The sequence below is a fragment of the Nuphar pumila genome, chromosome 5 (assembly GCF_984573655.1).
Source record: "Nuphar pumila chromosome 5, dmNupPumi1.hap1.1, whole genome shotgun sequence".
In the NCBI taxonomy this organism is placed as follows: domain Eukaryota; kingdom Viridiplantae; phylum Streptophyta; class Magnoliopsida; order Nymphaeales; family Nymphaeaceae; genus Nuphar; species Nuphar pumila.
The window spans coordinates 67,641,683-67,664,682 of record NC_143253.1 but is presented as its reverse complement, the minus strand read 5'-3'; the positions used below and the strand labels follow the sequence as shown (position 1 = coordinate 67,664,682).

The 23,000-nt window shown below is 38.1% G+C and overlaps 1 protein-coding gene across 1 annotated transcript in view; it reads right to left on the bottom strand.

Moving 5' to 3' along the window:
• Window positions 1-21,766, bottom strand: part of LOC149837740 (pentatricopeptide repeat-containing protein At1g26460, mitochondrial-like) — a 40,662-nt gene extending 18,896 nt beyond the window's left edge. Inside the window, exons 1-3 of the mRNA XM_090007482.1 lie at window positions 21,086-21,766; window positions 11,568-11,790; window positions 10,689-11,168 (exon numbers count right to left, since the gene is read on the bottom strand). Of these exons, the coding sequence (XP_089863608.1) occupies window positions 10,689-11,168; window positions 11,568-11,790; window positions 21,086-21,687 (1,305 nt within the window). The 5' untranslated portion in view covers window positions 21,688-21,766. The remainder of the gene's footprint in view (window positions 1-10,688; window positions 11,169-11,567; window positions 11,791-21,085) is intronic.
• Window positions 21,767-23,000: the final 1,234 nt, after the last annotated feature.

Sequence of the window (23,000 nt, the reverse complement as noted above, 5' to 3'; positions counted from 1 at the left end):
CCACAGCACGAGCTCTACTCCACCTTCTTCAATGCGCCAAAGGGGGCACGATTTCCAAGGTTCAAAATCTGATTCTAGGAAGGCTAGGTCGGATTTTCCAAGTTCACCAGAGCCAAAAAAAATTATCTCCCTATGCTGGACATGGAGCCTTGTTTTTATAGATTTTCTGAAAAAAAATTGAATTTCAAACAGGCTGGATCTGAGCCCTCCATGTGGCGCCATCTCAGGGGGTGTCATCTGAGGGGTTTGAAATTCGAATTTGTCTTCTGCAGGGAGCCCTCAGGTGGCGCCACCTCAAAAGGTGTTTTAATTTTTGAGAAAAATCAAAAAAATGGAAATTTTGTGGGTGAGACACCTCAGCAAGGGGAATTTGGAATTTTTCAAAAGTTAGCTTGATTCTCTCTGCAGGGAGCTCCCAGAAGGCGCCACCTCAGAGGGTGCTCTCTTGGAATTTGAAATTCAAACTCACCTTTTGTAGGGAGTCCTCAGGTGGCGCCACCTCATGGTGGGCTACCTTTATTAAAAATAAAATAAAAAATAAAAATGGAGCCAAGTGGAGTCCTGGAATGGTGCCACCTCAAAAGGTGTTTGACACATGTCAGAAGAACAGAGCAGTGGGCTCAGAAGGCGCCACCTTAGAGGAATTTGAATTTTGCTTTTTCTGGTGAAAGGAGATCTGGACATGTGGCGGACAAGTGTCAGCTGTCTGGAGAGGCTTTCTCAAATGGCGCCACCTCAGGGGGAAGTTTGAAATTCAAATGGAGGTTGGCCCTGGAGGAATGGAGGATGGACATGTGGCGCCACCTCAGGGTGGCTCCTACAATGCCATGTGGCAAGAGGGAGGAAAAAGAGGGCAGTGACATGTGTCTCCTACTTTTCTGAAAAAAGTAGGGAGAGGACATGTGTCCTCTACTTTTTCTGAAGGAATGAGAAGGAGACATGTGTCACCTTCTTTTCCTGAAAGAAGTAGAAGATGACACGTGGCAGAGGGATGAGAAGGAGGGAAGGGACATGTGGCGCTCTCATAGGCCATCTGGGAAATCAGAGCTCCGGATTTTCGCCACCTAGTGCCTTGTTTGAATTTTAAATGGTTTGCTTTTTCTGAAGAAGGCCAGGAGTGACATGTGTCTCCTACTTTTCTGAAAGAAGTAGGGAGAAGACATGTGTCCTCTACTTTTTCTGAAAGAAGCAGAGAATGACACGTGGCAGAGGGGAGAGAAGGAGGGCCAAGCCATGTGGCGCCATCTCAGACAACATGGAAAAGGTAGAAGTTCAGGATCTGCGCCACCTATGAGGAGATTTGAATATTTGAATTCTAGTTTTTCTGAAGAGGGCAGGAGATGACACATGGCACTTGCTTTTTTTTGAGGAAATGAGAGCTTGACATGTGTCCCCTGCAGGAGACACACCCCAAATGGCGCCACCTCAGAGGAGACAAGCCTACCTTTTTTGTAGGAATTTAGGAGTGACACATGTTTCCTACTTTTCTGAAAAAAATAGGGAGAGGACATGTGTCAGGCTACTTTTCTAGAAGGAAGGAGGGGTTGACACGTGTCCCCTGCAGGAGACATACTTCAAGTGGCGTCACCTCAGAGGAGACAAACTCCACTTTTTCTAGACAAGACAACCTATGACACTTGGCATCTTCTGGTAGTCTTTGAAATGACACATGGCGCAGGATGGATACTGACACATGGCAGACATGTGGCGGCTTCTTAAGGTAGCCCCACACTGACACTTGGCAGAAGAGGGAGGGTGACATGTGGCACCGACTCTAGGTGAACCCTATGCTGACACATGGCATGTAAATGGGAGGAGAGAGAAAAGACAAGTGGCACCAATCCAGGGGACAAGGCTCCTATATTTTTGGGTTTTTCAAAATTCAAATTTTCAAAAGGAAAGCTTGTGTGACACCACCTCAGTGTGGGTCCCACATTGCTTCTTTATTGAAATAAGGATAAAACCACAACTTCTTTTTGAAATTTTCATAAAATCTGGACTAATGGGCAAAACAGGAATTTTGGAAAGAGTTGGCCCTTGTAGGGCGATTTTGTAAAAGAAAGATATTTAAAATTGTCAAAAAGGGCAAAATCTGAGGTGAAGTGACTCAAATCCATATTGAAAACTATCCAGATGGTTTTCCTGAGGAAATATTTTGAAATTCAGAGTCCTGAGGGTAAAATGGGAAAAATTGATAATTTTGAAGACCCAGGGTTTTGAAATCAATTTTAAAAAGAGTTAAAATTCTAATCTGGATTGAAGATTTTGAAATCAAGAGTTCTGGACCTCGAAATGACATGTTGTGCAGTGCAGTGATTTGAAATGCTCATGCAATGATATGCAATGACATGTCTTATGCAATATAATCTTGAACCAAGACTTGGAGATGTCTGTCTCCTGTCAGGAGTAAAATCTTGAACATCTGAGATAAAAATAGAGAAAATTTGAGAGTTTCAGATGAAATTTGGACTTTTGTAAGGTCCGGGCTCAGAAAATGACCATTTTGCCCTCCAGCGATTTCAGAGGCTGGATGTTGATGCTTGGTGGAAATGTTGGGGAGGTGAGTGAAAATTTGGGGTGTTTACAAATGACAAGGTTAAAAAGAAATGAATAATCGCAATTCTCATGGATTTTCTCTTTACCAAACTCATTTTTGTTTTCAAGAAAAGTAATATTTCTTGAAACATATAATTTGTTCATTTTAGTGTCATAACATCTATATCCCTTTTGATTTTCGGCATAGGCTAAAAAAATACAAGGAATTGCTTTTGGGGAAAGTTTGTCATTTTTATTGGTAAGGACAAAACATTTACAACCAAAAGACTCTCAACCTTTTATAATCAAGAGATACTTTAAATAATTTTTCAATAGGAAAGATGTTTTCAATGTTTTTTAAAGGCATTCTCCTTATCAAATAAACCGCCGTAAGGGCGGCTTCGGCCCAAAACATTTTTGGAACATTTCTTGATATAAGTGTTCTAGTGGTCTCAACAATTTATCTATGCTTCCTTTCGGCTAGTCCATTTTGTTGAGGAGTACAAGGACAAGATTTTTTTATGAACAGTTTCATGTAGGTCAAGATAATTTTTGAATTCTTTTGACACAAATTCTCCCCCAGAATCGGTTCTAAAGATTTAAATATTGGTTTTAAATTAAGTCTTTGTATAGCAATGAAATTTTTTAAAACAATCAAATACTTTAGATTTTTGTTTGAGAAAAAATATCCAAGAGTGGCTAATATAATCATCCATAAACACAACATAATAGATACTCATCCTTTGGATACAACCGGAGTCTGTCCCCATACATCCAAATGTACTAACTCAAATGGATTTTTAGATATAAAATGTCTTGGCTCAAAGGGTAAAGATTTCATTTTACAAAGGATTTAATCTTCACAAACAAAATTTTTTTCTTTATAACTTGTAAGAAATGAAACCAAGTGAAATTTGGACATATTAGGATGTCCTAGTCTTATGTGTCAATTTTCTATATCTTTCTTTTCCACAAAATTAAAAAATGTATGTTTTGATAACCCAAGATTGTCCATAACATAGAGATCTCCTCTTCTATGGCCTCGCTCAGTCGGCTTCCCGGACTGGATATCATGTATTAAACAATCATTAGATGAAAACAAAACTTTACATCTATGAACCACAATTTGAAAAACGGATAAAAGGTTTAAATTAAATTTTGGTACTACTCTAATATTGAGTATGAAGAAGATTGTTTTTAAAAAAACCCTAAAACTTTTAATTTTTAAGAAAGTTCCATCAACGGTTGAAACATAAGAGTTATTTGGGTTAGTATGACATTCGGATAATATGGACTCATTTGGAGTCATGTGGAAAGAGGCACCGGAGCAAGGATCCAAGAAGTCTTAGCAGGGTCACCACTTGTGGATACGGCCCCCGAAAAGGAAGAAACTTGATTTTTGAACATTGGTTGTAATGTCATCATCAGTTGCGCCAAAGATAATGAGTTGATGCATTTGGACTCGTCTACAATTTTTTCAAAGAATGATCCCACCGAAACAACCCTTTTATCATCTCTTTAATCTTCTTTCCATTTTTTAGGGCAAAATGACTTGATGTGTCCCAGTTCGTAACGGTAACATATGATTTTGCCACCCTTCTTGTATTCATGATTACTTCTTTTATCACTTTGACTTCTTCCATAGTCATTGGAATTTCTTTCATTCTCATTTTTTACAAAGGGAGGAGGTTTATAACTCCTAGTGTGATTTCCGGGCTTTGACATAGTAAGTACGGATTCTTCATCCTTTGAGGCGGATGGTTTTTTCAACCTATTTTCTTCAAGAGTTTCAACTATGGTAGGTATACCTCCTCTATAAAGGAGAGCCGACTTAGTTCCTTCAAATTCGGGTCTAAGCCCATTAGCAAATTTGTAGAAATACTCCGTTTTAATTTTTTTTTCACAGAGTTCTACATTTTGGCTCTAAAAGAGACAATTCATCCCAAAGAAGAGAGAGTGCATTGTATTATTCCCTAATACTCATCTCTCCTTGGGTCATAGTTTTCACTTTGTTTTGCACATTGCATATGTGAGCAATATCCTTATCAGTATACATATCTTTAAGATATTTTCAGGCATCACCAGTGAAGTCAAATTTCGCTAAGCTAGAGCACTTGTTGATGTCAACACTATTGATGAGTCATTCAATTATCTTGGAACGGCCCATCTTCCACTCTTTCTATTTTTTTTCATATTCGGCGACGGCTTTGGACATTTTTTTCCTTAAAAAGCTACTTCCTTTCCATTTTCAATTTTGGTAAGAATGAGTTTAGGATATCTTTTGGTACCATCAACCAAACCTCATAGACCCTTTTCCCATATTTTGTGTTTCACTATGGATGCCTATATCATATAGTTTGTATCATTGAGTCGCACGGGAATAGAGACGATCACTTCTCTTTCATTCTCCATGTTTTACAATAATGAGAGGAGAGAGAGAGAGTGAAAGAAGCTCTTCAATAGTGTGCTTCCCGATACACGAACCGATGCTCCACCAAGCTCACAATCCGTCTTTTGGCCTTTCCAAAGGAAATAACACCTCAAGAACACCAAAGCTCTGATACCATGTAATGAAATAAAATAATTATAAATAAACGTCACTTGTGGACTTGCAAGAACACAATCAATCAAGAAGAACACATGATCGATCAAGCCACACCACCCACACAAGGGTCAAAGTATTCTTGTATTGCATGAAATGCTCTCAAGAAGCATTGAGAGCACATGGGCTTTAAAGCCCTATTTATAATACAAGGGAGCTAGCTAGTTGGGCTGCTCCCAACGATCAGCAGCTCCAACTGTTGGAGCTGCCCAATCGCATCTAATCACAAAATAAAAAGGTAAAAAATAAACTAAATACAAAATACTAAGTCAGCCCCTAATGGGCTGATGCCTATTACAAGTGAAATGATCGGAATAGGGTATTCCAGTTTATATATATATATATATATATATATATATATATATATATATATATATATTAACAGTTTGATCTCTGGTTGAGTGTGTTGTATCATTCATTTGTTTTCATTGTTATTATGTTGGATGCTTGTAATTGTGTTAGTTATCTTGTTTTTGAAACCATGGTGGCTCAAAAGTTTGTAAAATTTGTTGTTCTTGTCTTGATTTGTATGTCATTTTCAAATCAGCTTTCTTTATCTTCTTGATGGCATAAGTTTGTTTTCATTACAAGTACTTTTTACCTCTCATGTTTCTGAGAAATAATAAATAGAACATGCTAAACATGATCCCATGGTTAGATTTTGCTTTTGGGGCTTAGATCTATGTAAATCAAGTGTGTGCCACCACATAAGTGCCCTATTTCAAACAAAATGATAGATGGTCTTCCTTATTTACATGGAGAGAGAGAGAGAGAGAGTTTGGGTAGGGCTGGTAAATGACTTGGCATAACCGTGTTAGAGGTGTTCATACTTGACTCCTTTTGGTAGTGAGCGGCTAGAGCCAAACAAGCTTAGTGTAAAATAGACCCTTCTTATTTGAGTAATTTTTCCTTTGGATAAGAGATTTTGTTTTATCAGTGTGATGAGTTGTGTACTCGTTGAAACTAATGTTGTTTACAGTTTTACAATCATTTGTGAAGTGAAGGATGTGCACTTCTTGTGGTTGTAGCTGGTTGTTATTGTCAGTTTATATAACCGGTATTGCTAGTGCATGGTCACTGGTTTGGTTATTGCCAACATTTGTATTTGATCTCTTATCCTATGCACTGATACACTTGAATTTTGAAGATATTGAGTTGGAGGTCAAAGAGGTGATTGCTTGCAGCGAGCATACTGTTGTTGAAATTGGAAAATCTCATTTTGTTTGATATGATTTGTTATATGTGGGATTTTTAAATATCTCCATGTACTTTCTAATCTTTTCCGCTGCCTGTTTTTCCTTGTATGGAAAAGTGTATATTGAAAAATTTTCATGGCATCCTATCTGCAATGCATTATATATATATATATATATATATATATATATATATATATATATATATATATATATATAAAGTTTGTTGTTTGGTTCTTTGTGCTTAAACCCATTTTAAGTTGTGTGGGTGAATCCTAATGGATTGTGATTTATGAAAGTGCTCTCACTCATTATTACGTGCATTAAATATGCTTTAATTGCATGTTGGATATATATGTTGAGCATATTTAGATTAGTTTCTTATTGGTAATTTTAAACGCATTGTTGTATGTATTTTTTGTATGAATTTAATTAATTCTTCTTTTGTTATGAGCTCTTTTTGAATTTTTACATTTTATATGCATGTTATCGTGTTTTACTTATTATAATTGATCATTTGCACCTTCATTTTAAGTATTTTTCTAAACCTTTGAAATATTATCTATGCAAAGATTGTTTATCTCTTCTTGATATTTTATATGTGCTTGTCCTTTGAACCTTAAGTGGTCAAATTCTCTTATGACCAATATTTATGATTTCTTGAAAAAAATATGCTGATTTAGGGGAAGAATCTCACAAATAATCAAGTTTATAAAAACTTGCCAATAACATTCACTCATCAAATGCACTAAGGTGTAAATACCACAAAGTGCACTAAGGCACAAAACACATGAGAAATACCTAATATTAGTGAGAAAAAAAACTCGCTTAAAAGATACTTTATAAAGGGAAAATAGTCCCTTATTTATAGACATGAGAGAAGGCTATAGCCGTTGGGCTACTTCCCAACAGCTCTAATTAGAGCCATTGGGAACAGCCCAACGACTGGTCAAATAATCAAATGTTGACTAGTGACTTTGACTAAAATCAAAAAAGACAAAAAATAAAATAAGAAATATAAAAATACATATTACAAAATTATATTTCATACGTATATATGTGACTTTCTACCGGTCCCCCTCAAACTTATGGTGCAATCACTAAAATTTTGTCAAGTAGAAAATTGAATCTTGGTGAGCACAATGCCTTGGTGAAGAAATCAGCAAGTTGATATTTCGATGTCACGTAGGGAAGATCAATAGTTTTCTTTAAGCATTCTTCACGAACGAAGTGGCAGTCCATTTCTATATGCTTAGTCGTTTCATAAAACGTACGATTTCGAGTAATGTATATAGAGTTCTCGTTGTCATAACATACTCTTGTAAGATTCTGAAGATGAACTCTCATATCTGAAATTAATTGTTTGAGCCACACAATTTCCATGGTAGTAATCGTCATTGCTCTATACTCAACTTTCGTAGATAATAGTGACACTTTTTGTTGTTTCTTGCACTTCCATAAAATCAAGGATTCACCTAAAAACACAAAAAACAGTTATTGAACGGTGGTTATTTGGATCACCTCCCCAATCAGCATCTAAGTATGCAATAAGATCTAATGAGGAAGAAGATGATAAGAAGACTCCCTTATTTACTCTGCTTCTGATGTATTTGATAATTCTCACGACTGCACTCATATGAGCTGATATTGGAGCATGCTGAAATTGACTAGCTATATGTACAGATCTTGTAATACTTAGATACATAAGAGATCCCACAAGCTGTCTGAAGGGAGTTGGGTTGTCCAAAAGAACTCCATCATCAGCCCGCATCTTTATTTCGACAATCTCTGAAGTGTCAACAACTTTGTCATCTGATAATCTTGACCTGTCAATGATATCTAAAGCAAATTTTGTTTGTGACAAAATATATCCTCTGTGAGAATATGATACTTTTAGTCCAAGAAAGTATATTAAAAACCCAAAACAGTCATTTCAAAAGAGTTTTTCAAAAATTGTTTTATTTTTTTAATTCCTTCTTTGTCACTTCTTGTAATGAACATGTCATCAACATATAAAAGTAAAATTATAATACCTGCAAAAGAGTTCTTAATAAATAAAGTTGTGTCGGTATAACATAGTTTGAAACCATATTTTGTAATAATATTGTTGAATGTGTCAAGCCAAGCTTTAGGTGCTTGTTTGAGTCCATACAGTACCTTTTTTAATTTAAGCATTTTACCTGTAAGAACTATCAATCCAAATGGAACATTCATGTATACTTCCTCATTGAGCTTGTCATTTAAAAAGGCATTTTTAACATCCATTTGAAATATATTTCAATTTTTAATAGTTGCAATAGCTACAAAAATTCGAACAGTTGTCATCCTGGCAACAGAAGCAAAGGTTTCTTCGTAATCTACTCCATACCTCTCCCGTATCCCCACAAACCTTGACCTTTTATGAATGTCTCCAAGTATCCAGCCCAAACGATGTACTTGCTTTCACCAAGCATGACTGGTGGAATAAAATTGGAGTTGCTTGAATTGTGCGGGAAGAATTCACCCATGATGAAAAGGAGAAGAGAACCATGACCAAGGAAGAATTACGAACATGCTTCACGAGGTAGCCCACCAATGCACGCTTTACGAGGCAACCTTTACGAGTGAGTATAAACCAAACTTTGATACCATGTGAAGAATCTCACAAATAATAAAGTTTATAAAAACTTGACAAGAACATTCACTCATCAAATGCACTAAGGTCTAAATATTACAAAGTGCACTAAGGCACAAATATCAAAGTGCACTAAGGCACAAAGCACATGAGAAATACCGAATATTATTGAGAGAGAAACCTCACTTAAAAGATACTTTACAAAGGGAAAATAGTCCCTTATTTATAGACAAGGCTATAGCCGTTGGAATACTTCCCAACGACTCTAATTAGAGCCGTTGGGAACAGCCCAACGGCTGGTCAAATAGTCAAATGTTGACTATTGACCTTGACTAAAAAACAAAAAAGATGAAAAATAAAATAAGAAATATAAAAATACATATTACAAAATTGTATGTCATACATATATACTTTAAATACATATTTATATACACACACATATATATATATATACATATATATATATATATATATATTCAAGTATATACATATATATGTGACTTTCTAACAATCTTATCCTTCTTAAATGGCTATGGTATCTTGCTTAAATTGTTAAATTTTTAAAGTTGTTTTTTTTCTTTCTTGATACTCTCTTTTAAAATTATTTAGTTTATTTTCTATGTTTTGTATTTTTTGATTTTTAATGTGTTTGACCATCCTCTCTCCGTAATATATAGCAGTATATTTGAAACAAATAATATTTTAAAATCTTATTTGGTCTTTGTGATATATGTTCTTCTGTATAGTTGGGATATTTGGCTAGCTCTATTTACAGGTTCTCAAATAAATTAGGGTATTGAAGATCCTTTAGAACAAATGATTGACGAAAATATTGAAGATTTTGTACACCCTTCAACGAAAGCAACTAATCAAGGAACTTGATGAAAACTATGAAGACATTTAAAGACATGGGTTCCTGACTTTGTATTTGCAAACTTACTATGAGTCATCATAAATTTGAGGGGGGGTGTCAAGATAAGTGTATCTTTTGTACATATTCTTTGTATATATATAATATATACTTTTATATATATAATATCTTTATAATATTTGTTTTTGTTTTTGTTTTTTTATTTTGTTAGTCAACTAAAGTTGACTTTGACTAGCCGTTGGAACCAGTCCAACGGCCCTCTCTCTTCTCTCTTTACTCTTTTTCTTTCCGTCTTCCTCTTATAAATATTGGTGGGTGTATGCTTTGTAAAGTGAGAGAGTGATGGGTAGTTTAGGTGTGTGTATGAGCGTATTTTGTAGTGAGGTTGAATGTATTTTATATTTCTTACTAATGAAATTATTCATTCTCAAACTCTTGTATTTTACTTTTGTTGTCTTGTTCATATCCAAATGCATTGTGATATGGCATTTGGATTTCATTTGCCTAATAAAGATTTAGTTTAATCTTTTTGGAGTATCTTGCGTTTCGTGCCATGTCGTGACAACCCCATGTTCAACTCCTATTCCAACCAAACCACTGTGGTTGAATGAATATTCAATGACAATAGAGATCAGAAATTCAGAAATATTCATTCAACACCTACAGATCACAACTTCAGAGCTGTTTCAGTGCAGGATGCACCAAGTCCAAACAAACATAGTGCAAAAGACAGACTAAGTAGAAGAGGCAATATTAGACCAACCACAAAGAGATTTGGTCAAAAGTATCATGCCGTTTAAGGTGAAATACAGATGAGGTTGAATCAATGAACCATCAGAAAATTATCCAATAAAGTCTAAACGGAAAACTTACCGAGTCCAGTGTTGCAAACCCATTCTTAGAACATGCTAGAACAAGTGGATATAAGGAGGTAAATGGAGAAACCATGTCCTCTTCCACCTCGGTGGGATTTCCATATTCATTCTCAAATTCATTTAGAGTACTAAAAGCCCGCTGCAAGTTTCCCAAAGAAGCATATGCATGTATCTTTCCAAGGTATGCCTCAGGGCTTGGTGCCTTTTTCTGGCGCAAAGAACGGCGCATGATTGCCCATGAAGCATCCAAAAGAGTAGCATTATAAGTTCGTCCAGCAGTTCCCAGTGCTGCCACTGTCGAGCCTTCATCAACAGAAAGGAGGACTGGAGGTCTTGCATTTTCACCACGAACAATCCACTTCGCCAAGAATTCCAAAGCATAGAAAGCTAACTTGCTATTATCTGCTTGAAGCGCTACATCTGCAATAAATGTGCAAAGGTTCCAACTGGGACATAGGGCCTTGTTTTGATCCATTGCCTGAATGTAAATACAAAAGGTTTCCTTAATATCCAAAATGTACGACAACTTAAAACATAAAATAAAGAATTTCATACAAAGAATCAAAATAAAGAGAATGGCTGAAGGCTGGGGATATAAATAGAGACAGAGGATTCATGAACTAAGGCCTTGCTAATGACAGCAGCCATTTTTGTTGAGCCTATCAGCAATTCAAAAATTAACATAGTCAATGACTTGCCTGGCTAGGCTTGCAAGCATGAGCATGCAGCCAATTTAGTTGAATGACAAGGGGTTCCATAAGAACTCTTGGCCAAGATTCTATGTAGATTGATTCAAAATTTGGTTCAAGGTCAGGTCACCAGCCTTCAAACTGCTCTTGGAATATTTACAAGTAGGAAAAGATAAAATGAGTAATACCTTGCACCTCTCAATGATAGATGTCAAAGTATCCAGCCTTCCAGCATTGACACAACTGCTTACGCAATTTGTAAAGACCCTCATTGATACCATATAACCAGATTTTAGCGTCAAATCCAAATATTTCAGGGCGGAATCAATCTGATTCAGAAGAAATAGCAAGCCAATAACCAAATCATAAGATTCGTCATCTGGCAAAGAATCTTTTCCTGTCTGGAGCATCCTGATGTCAATCAACTGAAGATCATTATGGCATTACATGAATGTCTTAGACCAAGCTATGGGAGGAATTAGCCCCTCACAAACATACTGCAAAGTTATGCAAACCATTTTATTTTTTTAACCAATAAAAAGGGCATCAACCTAATTATGGTATTGAAATGGACAAAGCAAGATATGCAAAACCTGAAAGTGAGCATAGAGCAAATTCAACAAATTATACTAAAATAACAAATATAGTCAAAAGAAGTTAGTGCTTTTAAGTACGGTATTGTTGATAAGCCCACGAGAGCTCTGCTCATCTGGCAGAACTACTCGTGAACATCACCAAGTTGACAGGATGTCACGAGTTTGAAACCCATGGTTGTGTATCTTTTACTGTGAGGCCAAAGCTAGGCGTACTCCCAGGTTGGCAAGGGGGACACTTGCTGAGTGAGGTGGTTTTCCCCTGAATGTGGAAAAAAAAAAACTTTTGTTGATAGACAAATGTAAAAGGATGTCTTAGTATTACACATTTGCATATTGTAGGAACCAGTCATTGAACTAACAATGTGTTTCCATGACCACAGACGCAGTGAGCAAAACCCAAAATTGAACAAAAAGTATGTTATTGTTAATGTTATATATATGTGTGTGTGTGTGTGTCTTTTTCTTCCATGTAAAAGGTAATACCCTATAGGGGTATTTTGGCAATTATGTACATGTAATAGGCTCTGCCCATTAGGGGCAGAACTGACCTTTTTATTTATTTATTTTATTTATTTATTCTGTCCTTTATACCTTTATAAAGGGCAGTTTTGTCTTTTTGACAATATAGCTGTTGGGAATCCCCAACAGCTATATTTGTAGCCATCGGAGTCTTTCACAACAGCTATATGGGTCCACTTGGCCCTCTAGTTTGTGTATAAATAGGGACCGCTTGTCCCATTATTTGTTATGCATTTTACTATTGCATATTTGGTGAATAAAGCCTATATTTTTAAGTGTGTGCTATTGTGTTGGCCTTGTGAGTGGCCCTTTGTGGGTTGTTGTTGTGCTCTTGCCCATAGTAGGCATTCTATATTTGAATCCTTGAGGATTCATTATATGGTATCAGAGTCATTGGCTCCTGGGACTTTGCTATTGTGTTCATGGAGATCGTAGGTGCCACCCTTGCTTGTGTATCACTTTTTTCTTCAAGTGTTTGTGGTGCTCGTGGTGCCACCCTTGCTCGTGATCATCCTTCTTCTACCTTTATTTTTTTCTCATCTCTATGGCCGACAAAGAGGTTGTTACTATCGTCCCCAGGTGGGCCACGACAATGAAGAGGTTTCTTGTTGGAAAGAAACTATGGAAACTTGTGGATGGTTAAACTCCGAAACTCCAACTTGTACTTACAAAAAATGTAAATGGAGTAGAGGAAGCATTAAAAGATAGTGAAAAAGAAAAGGCTATGTCCGACTATCGAAAAGCCTTGAGAGATTGGGAAGTGGGACATGCTAAGGTCCTTTCATGGTTCATGAATAGCATGGACCAAGATCTATCTGACAACATCTTGAACTATGAAAGGGCCAACGAGGCATGGACATTTCTACAAGAAATGTACTCTCAAAAGGATGCCGCCTACTTGTGGGAAATTAGGGATAAGATCCATTCGTGCAAGCAAGGTGACCAATATGTGAGAGTATTATGGCAACTTGAAAAGACTATGGGATGAGATGGCTAGGCATGATCCAATATAGGATACACCCAATGATGCCAATCAATGGAAGAAGCGTGATCAAGAATAACAATTCTTCTAATTCATGAAAGGGTTGAGAGCCGAATATGAACAAGTTCGCCTTGCTATAATATATAGAAGACAGGACCAATCTATACATAAAATTTCGACGAAAGTTTGTATGGAGGAAACTAGGCTCCAATATTTTATAAGCCTAAAGAATCCAAAGAAACCGTGTCAGTCGTGTCTAGGCCCGGTTCATATGTTAGAACCTACAAACCTCCTCATTTCAACAAATATCAACAAGACGGTGAAGGAAAGAAGAAAATCATTTGTTATTATTGTAAAGAACTCGGGCATATCAAACCTTATTGAGGAGAAGAGGGTGGCTTCGGTTCAACGATGGGTCCAAAACCATTGACTCTCTCTCCTTGTCCAAATTAATGGAGGCCCTTCAACCGCTTCTCAAAGTTCCTTCCACCACTACCGGTATCACGGTCTCCACCTCTTCCCCTCCTAGTATGGATTCTTGGCTCTTAGATTTGAGGGCATCTTTTCATATTACCCCAAATCTTAACATTTTTTCTTATTGTTGAACCAATTTAAATTATTTTTTTGTGTTTCCTTCTCATCAAATGGTTGTTGGTTGCAAGATCGTTGGTCAGGGAAGTTGATTGAGCAAGGTCATAAAGAAGAAAGCTTGTACTTCATGTCAAAAAAAAAGTAATATTGCCAAAAATATTGACTATGAACTTTGTCATAAACGTTTAGGACATCCTTGTGCATCTAAAATTCCATATTTTCCATGTTTAGAAAATATTTGCATTAATAAAAAATTTAACTGTATCAATTGCATACTTTGAAAAAATGAAGTCTCTTCCCTTTGCCAAATGTAATTTTATTTCTTCTTGATCGTTTGAATTGATGCACTCGAACATTTGAGGTCCGGCCCCCATTGCCTCTAAAGCCCGTTTTTCTTATTATATTGTGTTTGTTGATGATTTCTCTAGGTATACTTGGATTTATTTTTTTAGGCATAAGTCAGCAACTTTTCATGACTTTAAAATCTTTTATGCTATGATTAAAAACCAATTTAATTCTAACTTATCCATTCTTCGAACTGATTCAAGGAGAGATGTTTGAAATGATTTTAAAAATTATTTTGGTTTAAATGACATTCGCCATCAAAGGTCTTGTCCTAATACTCCTCAACAAAATGGCTTAGCAGAAAGAAAACATAGACACATTATAGAAACTGCTAGCACCCTCTTGATTGTGTTTTGGGTTGTAAATGTTTTGTTTTAAATGAAATATGTGACAAACTCTCCCCAAAAGCCATTTCTTGTGTTTTCATTGGTTCTGCGTCTGATCAAAGAATGTAAGTTTCAAATGAATCAGCAAATCTTATATTGAAATTGTTGCCCTTGTAGTAAGAATAATGACAGTTAGGACTCTCATGGCCCTAGCTTACATTAGGAGTTCGCCTATATATCAAATGGACGTTAAAAATGTTTTTTTGAATAAAGAGTTAAAAGAAAAAGTATATATGGATCCACCCTTCAGTCGTGAGGTTCCACCTAGACACGTTCTCTACTTGAAGAAAGCTTTATATGGCTTAAAACAAGCTCTCAAAGCCTGCTATTATAGGTTCAATAATATTATGATTGAATTTGGATATAAATTGTGTTATACTAACACTACTTTATTTGCTAAGACATCTAACGTAGGTATAGTCATTCTAATGACATGATCATCATTGAAAGAGATAAACAGGGAGTTAGTCCGAAATGCGCCTCAATGTGAGGTGTTCACGCCTCATTTTTTTGGTCAAATGAGGGTCAAAGCCCTCATTTGACCAAAAATGAAATTTTAAAAAATCATGCCCCCCCTCCCGACCCTAATTACGGTCGTAGGCCCTAATTTTTCAGTCTCTCGTCTCTCATCTCTCTTGTCTCTCGCAATCCCTCACACTGCACTCGTCTCTCTCCATCTCTCTCTCGTCTCTCGCAGTCCCTCACGCTGCACCTCTCTCTCTCTCTCTCTCTCTCTCTCTCTCTCTCTCTCTCTCTCTCTCTCTCTCGTCTCTCGCAGTCCCTCACGCTGCACCTCTCTCTCTCTCTCTCTCTCTCTCTCTCTCTCTCTCTCTCTCTCTCTCTCTCTCTCTCTCTCTCTCTCTCTCTCTCTCTCTCTCTCTCTCTCTCTCTCGTCTCTCGCAGTCCCTCACGTTGCACTCGTCTCTCACTCACAGTCCCTCACTCATCTCTCTCTCAGAGTCCCTCACTCATGTCTCTCTCGTCTCTCACGCGTCTCCCACCTCTCGTGATCGAACAAATTTGTTTGAAGAATCACAGAAGGTAGGCTCTTCTTTCTCATAAATTTATCAGAATACATCAACCTTACATGGCTGTACATTTATATTTATTTTTCATTCTTTTTGGTTGTCATCTAATGAAATTTCGATTGCTTGAAAAGATATTTTCATTTTTCTGAAGTGCATTAGACCGATACCACTACATAGATTGTGGAGGTGCTTAGGAGCTTAGATAGATAGAGAAAACATTACATTACTCAATTAATTGGTGCAGCCTTGTCCCTCTCAACATACAATGTGTAAGTATATGAGTTCATTCCTCATTTGTTTTTTTCTATGACAACCTTATCAGCATCATTTACAGATATGTCCAACAAAATTTAAGATGACAATCTAGAGATTCTAGGGGAAAATTGCAGGACAGGGAAATTAGGATTGTTTACCAACAGAGATATCGGTTAGCAATAAATCATACTAGGATGCTCCTTGAGTTTAGTTTTCCAAAGCAACAAAGATTAAACATGGAGAATATAGAAAGACCATGAACTGTTTGTTAAGAAAAACGCGAGCAAGAAATAGTCAAAGGAAACAATGAACCCAAAAAAGAATTGGTCTGGGGGGCTCTGCCCCCAGAGACCCCCGCCAGGGGCGGTCCCCCTGGACCCCCGCCCGCTGAATGTGCAGTGGGACCCGCGCCGGGGGGGAACCCCCGAACCCCCTTCTGTAAGGGCAAAAACTCTGAATCAGGATCCACATCTCATCACTGTTATCATTCACATTGAATCTTTTCCCCCCTTTTAGATAATTTTTATAGTTTTTTAAGTTAAAATTTTTTTTTTGAGGCTTACGCCTCGCCTCGGATTTTGGTGGAGTGCCTCGCTACGCCTCAACGCATTTCACAACACTGGGTCTAATATTACTGATGAGAAAAGAGTAGACACTCCAGAAGTAATCAATGAAAAAATGAATATTGATGATAGAATGCCCTCAGATGATCCTACATTCTTCGATCAGACCAAGACCAGATTTGAATTAGGCTTGGACCTGACCCAGGTCTGAATCAGGCCTGGGTCTAATCTGATCCAGGTAAGGAATCAGACCTGGGTCTGATCTAGGTCCGAGTCAAACTTGGGTCAAAGTCAAGATTGACATATAATATATATAGAGATATAGATCATTTTTGGGTCAGACCCAAACCTGTGTCTGATCCAGATCTGAGTCTGACCCAGGTCTCAATCAGGCTGAGGTCTGGACTCTGGTCTAGGTCCAGGTGTTATAACTGAATTATTCTTGGATCAGACCTAGACCAGATTTGAATTAGTATCAGATCAGACCTATGTCACAGGGATTCAGCTAGCAGGGTGCCGCACCTGCGTCGACGCGACTCGACGCGGATGCGGGTGCGGGTGTGGCACCGGGTGCGGTCAACCCGACCCTGGGTGCGTTGACCACACCCAGGGTCATTTTTGTCCTTTTTTGGATTTTTTTTTTTTTAAAATTGCCCTATGAAATGGGCTGCGGAATTTTTAAAAAATTCTTTGGGGGGGGCGCTGCCCCCCTATAACCCCCCTGCCAGGAGCGTCACCCCCTGGACCCCCGCCCGTTGACCGCGCAGCGGGACCCGCGGCGGGGGGAGCCCCCGGACCCCCCTTCTTGCAAGGGCAAAAACAATGAATCAGGCTCCACAACTCATCACTTTGATCTTTGGGGACAACCATATAAGATAAAAAAAATGGTAAAAAGTAAGTTGGGCACAAATGTCATGGACCTTAACAGCTACCATACATTCATACATATATACTATACATGATATATATTACATTTTTGCCCCTGCCGCACCCCCGCACCCGGGTTTTTTGGAAGTGCCGAATCCCCGCACCCGCACCCATGTGGCATAGGATCAGACCCAAGCCTGAAGGTGTTATAAGCATAACTGAATCAGTCTTTGATCATACCCAGACCAGATTTGAATTAGGCTTGGATCTGACCCAGGTCTGAATTAGGCCTGGGTCTGATTTGATCCAGGTCTGATTCAGACCTGAGTCTAACCTATATAGGAATTAAACCTGGGTCTGATCTAGGTCCGAGTCAAACTTGGGTCAAAGTCAAGACTGACATATATATATATAGAGAGAGAGAGAGAGTAATGGGTCTGTGCTAAACCCATTTGGTGCTAAAATGTGTGCTAAATGGGTTTTTCAGCTTCTTCGGTGCTTTTTACGCGGTTCCGGCCCCATAAATGTGTTGGGCATGGTCAATTTGCTAAGAATCCACACCTGGATCATGCGTTTTCGATGAAAAAAAATGATGTTTGGAGCCTCAAAAATTTACAAAGATTTTGGACCGATGATTTTTCAAACTTTATAAAAACCCACCCATGTGTTGGAATCAAATGCTTCAAGAGCTGATCCCTATAAAATAAAGTACATAGATCACATTTGTACTGTCAAAATTTAAAAATAAAATGAAAAAAGCCCAAAAAACCCATTTAGCACGCCGTTTAGCACCGACCCATTACTATATATATCATTCTTGGGTCAGACCCAGACTTGTGTATAATCTAGATCTGAATCAGACCTGGGTCTTACCCAGGTCTCAATCAAGCAAGGGTCTAGACTCTGGTCTAGGTCCGAGTCAAACTTGGGTAAAAAAAATTATTTTACCCCTTGTAAAAAATAAAAGACTCCTTTTGGACATTTTAAAATGAAACAAACATCCCCCCCACACACACACACATATATATATAGTCGTGTAACCCCATACCCACATTTTTCGAACTTATCGTGTTGTACCCTTCGTACTCGCACCCATACCCATGTGACATAGAACGCGATAATATCGTGATATTATCGTGAGAAATATAATTTTGTTGATATATTGAAAAATATCGTGATATATTCCAGATATTATCAGCTACCTTGAAATAGCCAATAATATCACGATATTTTCAATATATCGGCGATATTGATAACATTGATATATATATATATATGTGTGTGTGTGTGTGTATGTGCATCTTTTTCTTCCTTGTAATAGGTAATACACCCTCTAGGGGTATTTTGGTAATTCTGTACATGTAATAGGCTCTGCCCATTAGGGGCAGAACTGACCTTTTTTACTTTTCTTTATTTTATTTTTATTTCATCCTTTATATTTTTATAAAGGGCAGTTCTGTCTTTTTGACAATATAGCTGTTGGGGCCTTTCCCAACAGCTATAAGGGTCCTCTTGGCCCTCTAGTTCATGTATAAATAGGGACCTCTTGTCCCATTATTTGTTATGCATTTTACTAATGCATATTTGGTGAATAAAGCTTATAATTTTTAAGTGTGTGCTCTTGTGTTGGCCTTGCGAGTGCCCCTTTGTGGGTTGTTCTTGTGCTCTTGCCCATAGTAAGCATTCTATATTTGAATCCTTGAGGATTCATTACAGCTATGATATGCTGGTTTCGAGTTGCAGATAACAGCTCAAATTAGAGAATCCACTCACTCCAATGTCATCAAGGTTTGAGAATATTTGTCATTTGGTTGAACACTTGAACTTGGCACACCCAAGAAAGGATGCCAAATTGACTCCTCTCAACTTCCCCTCAAAAAGTAGACTCCTCAACTAGAATGCTTGAAATTCATGAAGTTAAAACGTTTCTTAACTATAGGTACGCAATATTTTTGGTTTCCTAAACAGATGCTTTGAGTCTATATGATCAGAAAAGAAAAAATATATGAGAGAAATGTAACTAAACCTATTAATTAGAAGCATAAATAACTATGAGCCTATCAGCAAGTTACCAGTCGTGCAAAATCCAATATTTTGGACATCTGAAGCTATGTTCCAAACATAAGATCCAAATCCCTTCTTCGTGAAACACTATCGAATTTGGCATCAGTGAATTTCTTCTTCTTGCATGAACAAAAAGAAAGAGAACAGCAGCAAATTCTGAATTCATATATATTTTTAACCATAACAAACAGGGGAACACATTACAATGAAATTTATCTGCCTAATCAATAGTTTATATTACCATTTCAAACTTTATTTCCACCAACATTAGCTGCTAAAACTTGTGATCTTGATGATTTCCATAGGCTCACCTCCTTCCTAAAGGAACCTCCTTTGCCACATCTTGCATTTGGTCTGGGATGTTTCTTTTACCTCCTAATACAGCAATGATATTCCATTTCTGAAAAAACTAATCAGAACCAGCCTTATCCCGTACTAAGCCTAAAAAAACAAGCAGCCACTGGTTGACTGATCAATTATATACCATTCACAAAAAATCTGATAGCCTCTAAATAGGGTTGGGAAATGAACCAAGATGCTTGGCTCAGTTTGTTGTCATAAAAGTGACTCAATGAGCAGTGTCATGATCTGCTCGCATAAATTACCATGCTGATCATGGGAGGGTGCTCAGCTTGGCTCTGAAAAATGAGCTAGCTTGAGCTAAAGTTGAGGCTCATTTGGTAAACAAAGCCCTAAATACAAAAAAAATGGTTGCTGTTGTATGAATCAGCATTCCAAGCATAGATAGAATGTTACTCTAACACAACCAATGCCCACAGAAAGCCACAATGTAAATGAACCTTCAACTAGAACTACAAGTCACCTCACCCACTTTCAATCATGAAAGAAATGTAACTTGTGACTCCAAACCGTTCCTGCACCGTTTCATGTGCTTTGTACAAGCATATCCATGTGTTTGTCCAACCATGCCTATTGGTACTTAAAGACACATTTTCCTTTATATCTATGAGACTAATCTATTTTAACAGCACAAAAACTACTTTAAATAGTCATTGTCTCTACAGCTATCAATCAAGTCATACAAAATCAGTAAACGAAAATGAACAGTGGAAAGAAGAACCATTTGGGACAACCAAAGTGCAAAAATGTATCATCAAGAAGCAATGTTCAGTTTACAATCACTTCTAAAGATCTAGAAATTTGTGGTCACTACAAAAACAAGAGAGCTTAACTTCCGTAGCTCTAAACAAAAACAAAATAAACAAAATAACCAACTAAATCAAACATCAACAACAACCACATCAAAATGAAAAATTTTGAAAAGAAAAAAAAAAGCAAAAAACAGCGTCGAACAACCCAAATTGAGTTAACCTAAAGATGGGAGAGATCGGCATCGAGAAAAACGCTACATAGTTACATTCAGCATCTAACAAAACAACTACAATGCTTATACAAAATGGATAACTCAACTTGATCAAACATCAATTCAATTGGCCGAAAAGTAAAAAAACCGGACCAAACCGAATAAGAAGAAGGCAACCGCGCTCACCGATCGAGCAGCTTCTCGGCGGCCTCTCCCTCCCTGGACTGGTACATCGCCTTGAGCACGAGGTTGTAGGAGGCGGTGTTGGGGGCGATGCCGTAGTCATCCATCTGCGCGACGAGGTCGAGGAGCTCACCGGCCGAGCCGCCGATCATGAGGTTGGCGCGGAGGAAGTGATTGTAGAGGTCGACATTGGGGCGGTTGGGCTTGCCGTTCTTGTCGAGGGATCGGATCCAGAACTCGAACAGCTGCTTGAGGTCGGACCACCGCTGCGAGGTCATCCAGTCGGCGAAGACGTTGAGGAGGTTGGCGAGGTCGAGCGTCTGCGAGAACGCCTGGATCCGCCGCGACGGCGTCTGGTCGATGAGTCCCAGAGGGACCAACGATTGGGACAGGAGGGTGTCCGGGTGGAGGCTGCGCCAGTTCTCCTGGTACAGAGGGCTGCCCGTTGATGGGTTCGGTGGGAGAGGCGTTGTTGTTGGTGGTGGTGGTTCTTGGAGTTGCGGCTCTTGAAGGAAGAATGGGGTGGTGGTGATCCTTCTGCAGGTGGTGGTGATGGTGGTGGTGGGGCTGAGGGTCTTCAGGAGGAGGTGGGTTTTGGTAGCCATTCTTTTGTATGGTTTTGGTTGTTGGTGGTGTGAGGGGGGTTTTGGTTCAAGGGAGTTGCACAATTGGGAAAACGGGGGAAGGGTCTGTTTGGATGGTGGGGATTAGGGTTTTGAGGTATGCTTGGGGGGATGGGTAGTAGGCGTTTTGAGGGGCTTTTGCTGTTTTGGGTTTTTTGGCGGTTGGGGACTCGAGGGAGTACCAAGCTTGCTAATAAGGTGAACTTTAGACCCATTGAAGGAACTCAGAGTTGGCTCAATTGCCAAAGAAATTGCATTATGTGAGGACTAGCAATAGGATTTAAACTTGTGGGGACGTAAAATATATTTAAGATACAATTTTTATCATTTAAGTAGTCTGTATGAGTAGAGTTGAGTCCAACACCTTCTATTTGTGTTAGGCTCACCAAACCCATTTTACTATTCCAAACGAGTTCTTTAAGAACTAGACATAAGCCCATACACCTGCCACCGGATGTGTTAATGGAAGTAGCTTTTTTCAGCTTTCATTTGGTGGCGCTTGATCTTTACCACGAATTGTTGGATAAATGAGTATATGTGTGTGTGCATGTTGGAATTAAGGATGTCAACAGGTTAATCGGCTTTGATGTAAATTTGAGAAATTTTCAATTCTAATGGATTTCGATTCATATACTTTTTTTTTGTTTTGAAGACCCCACCAATTACACAACATTCCATTAGGTTTTGAACTTGCAACGTACCAACACATGGTGACGTGCACTAACAGCTCCTACCAAACAAGCCGAGCCATCGTTGGTTTTAAGGGGCATTTGTTTCGATCACACGAGAATCACTCTCATTCTCGTTCACGTCAAATCTCATGTTCGATTGGACATGAGAGTTAAACATTAAACTGATTTTGGTTTTCATGATAACACTCATGAGATTTCGAATCTCACAACTTGGACACGATTCTAAATCATGTTGGATTTTAAATCCAGCGAAAGACTTTATTTGATCGTTAAACTTGTTCGTGTTAAATCATTGAAAAGATCATAAACTAAACTTGATGTGGAAGCGTACCTAAATCCATTGGTGCTCAGGTAGCTCTTTTAGGGGTATGATCTTCTAAAACCTTTATACGTGACCTTTCTTTCTTCTCTAAACCTAATGAGAGAGAGACTGTTTTCTTTCTTGATGGGGAGGTAAAAGAGTATGGTTTTGAGGATCATAACCTAATTGTAATCGCCTTAGAGTATATTTCTAATTTATCCCATCATAAAATAGAAAATTGACAATGAGGGCGCATGAGGTCTTTACACATAATATAACCATACCATATGAGATATCATATG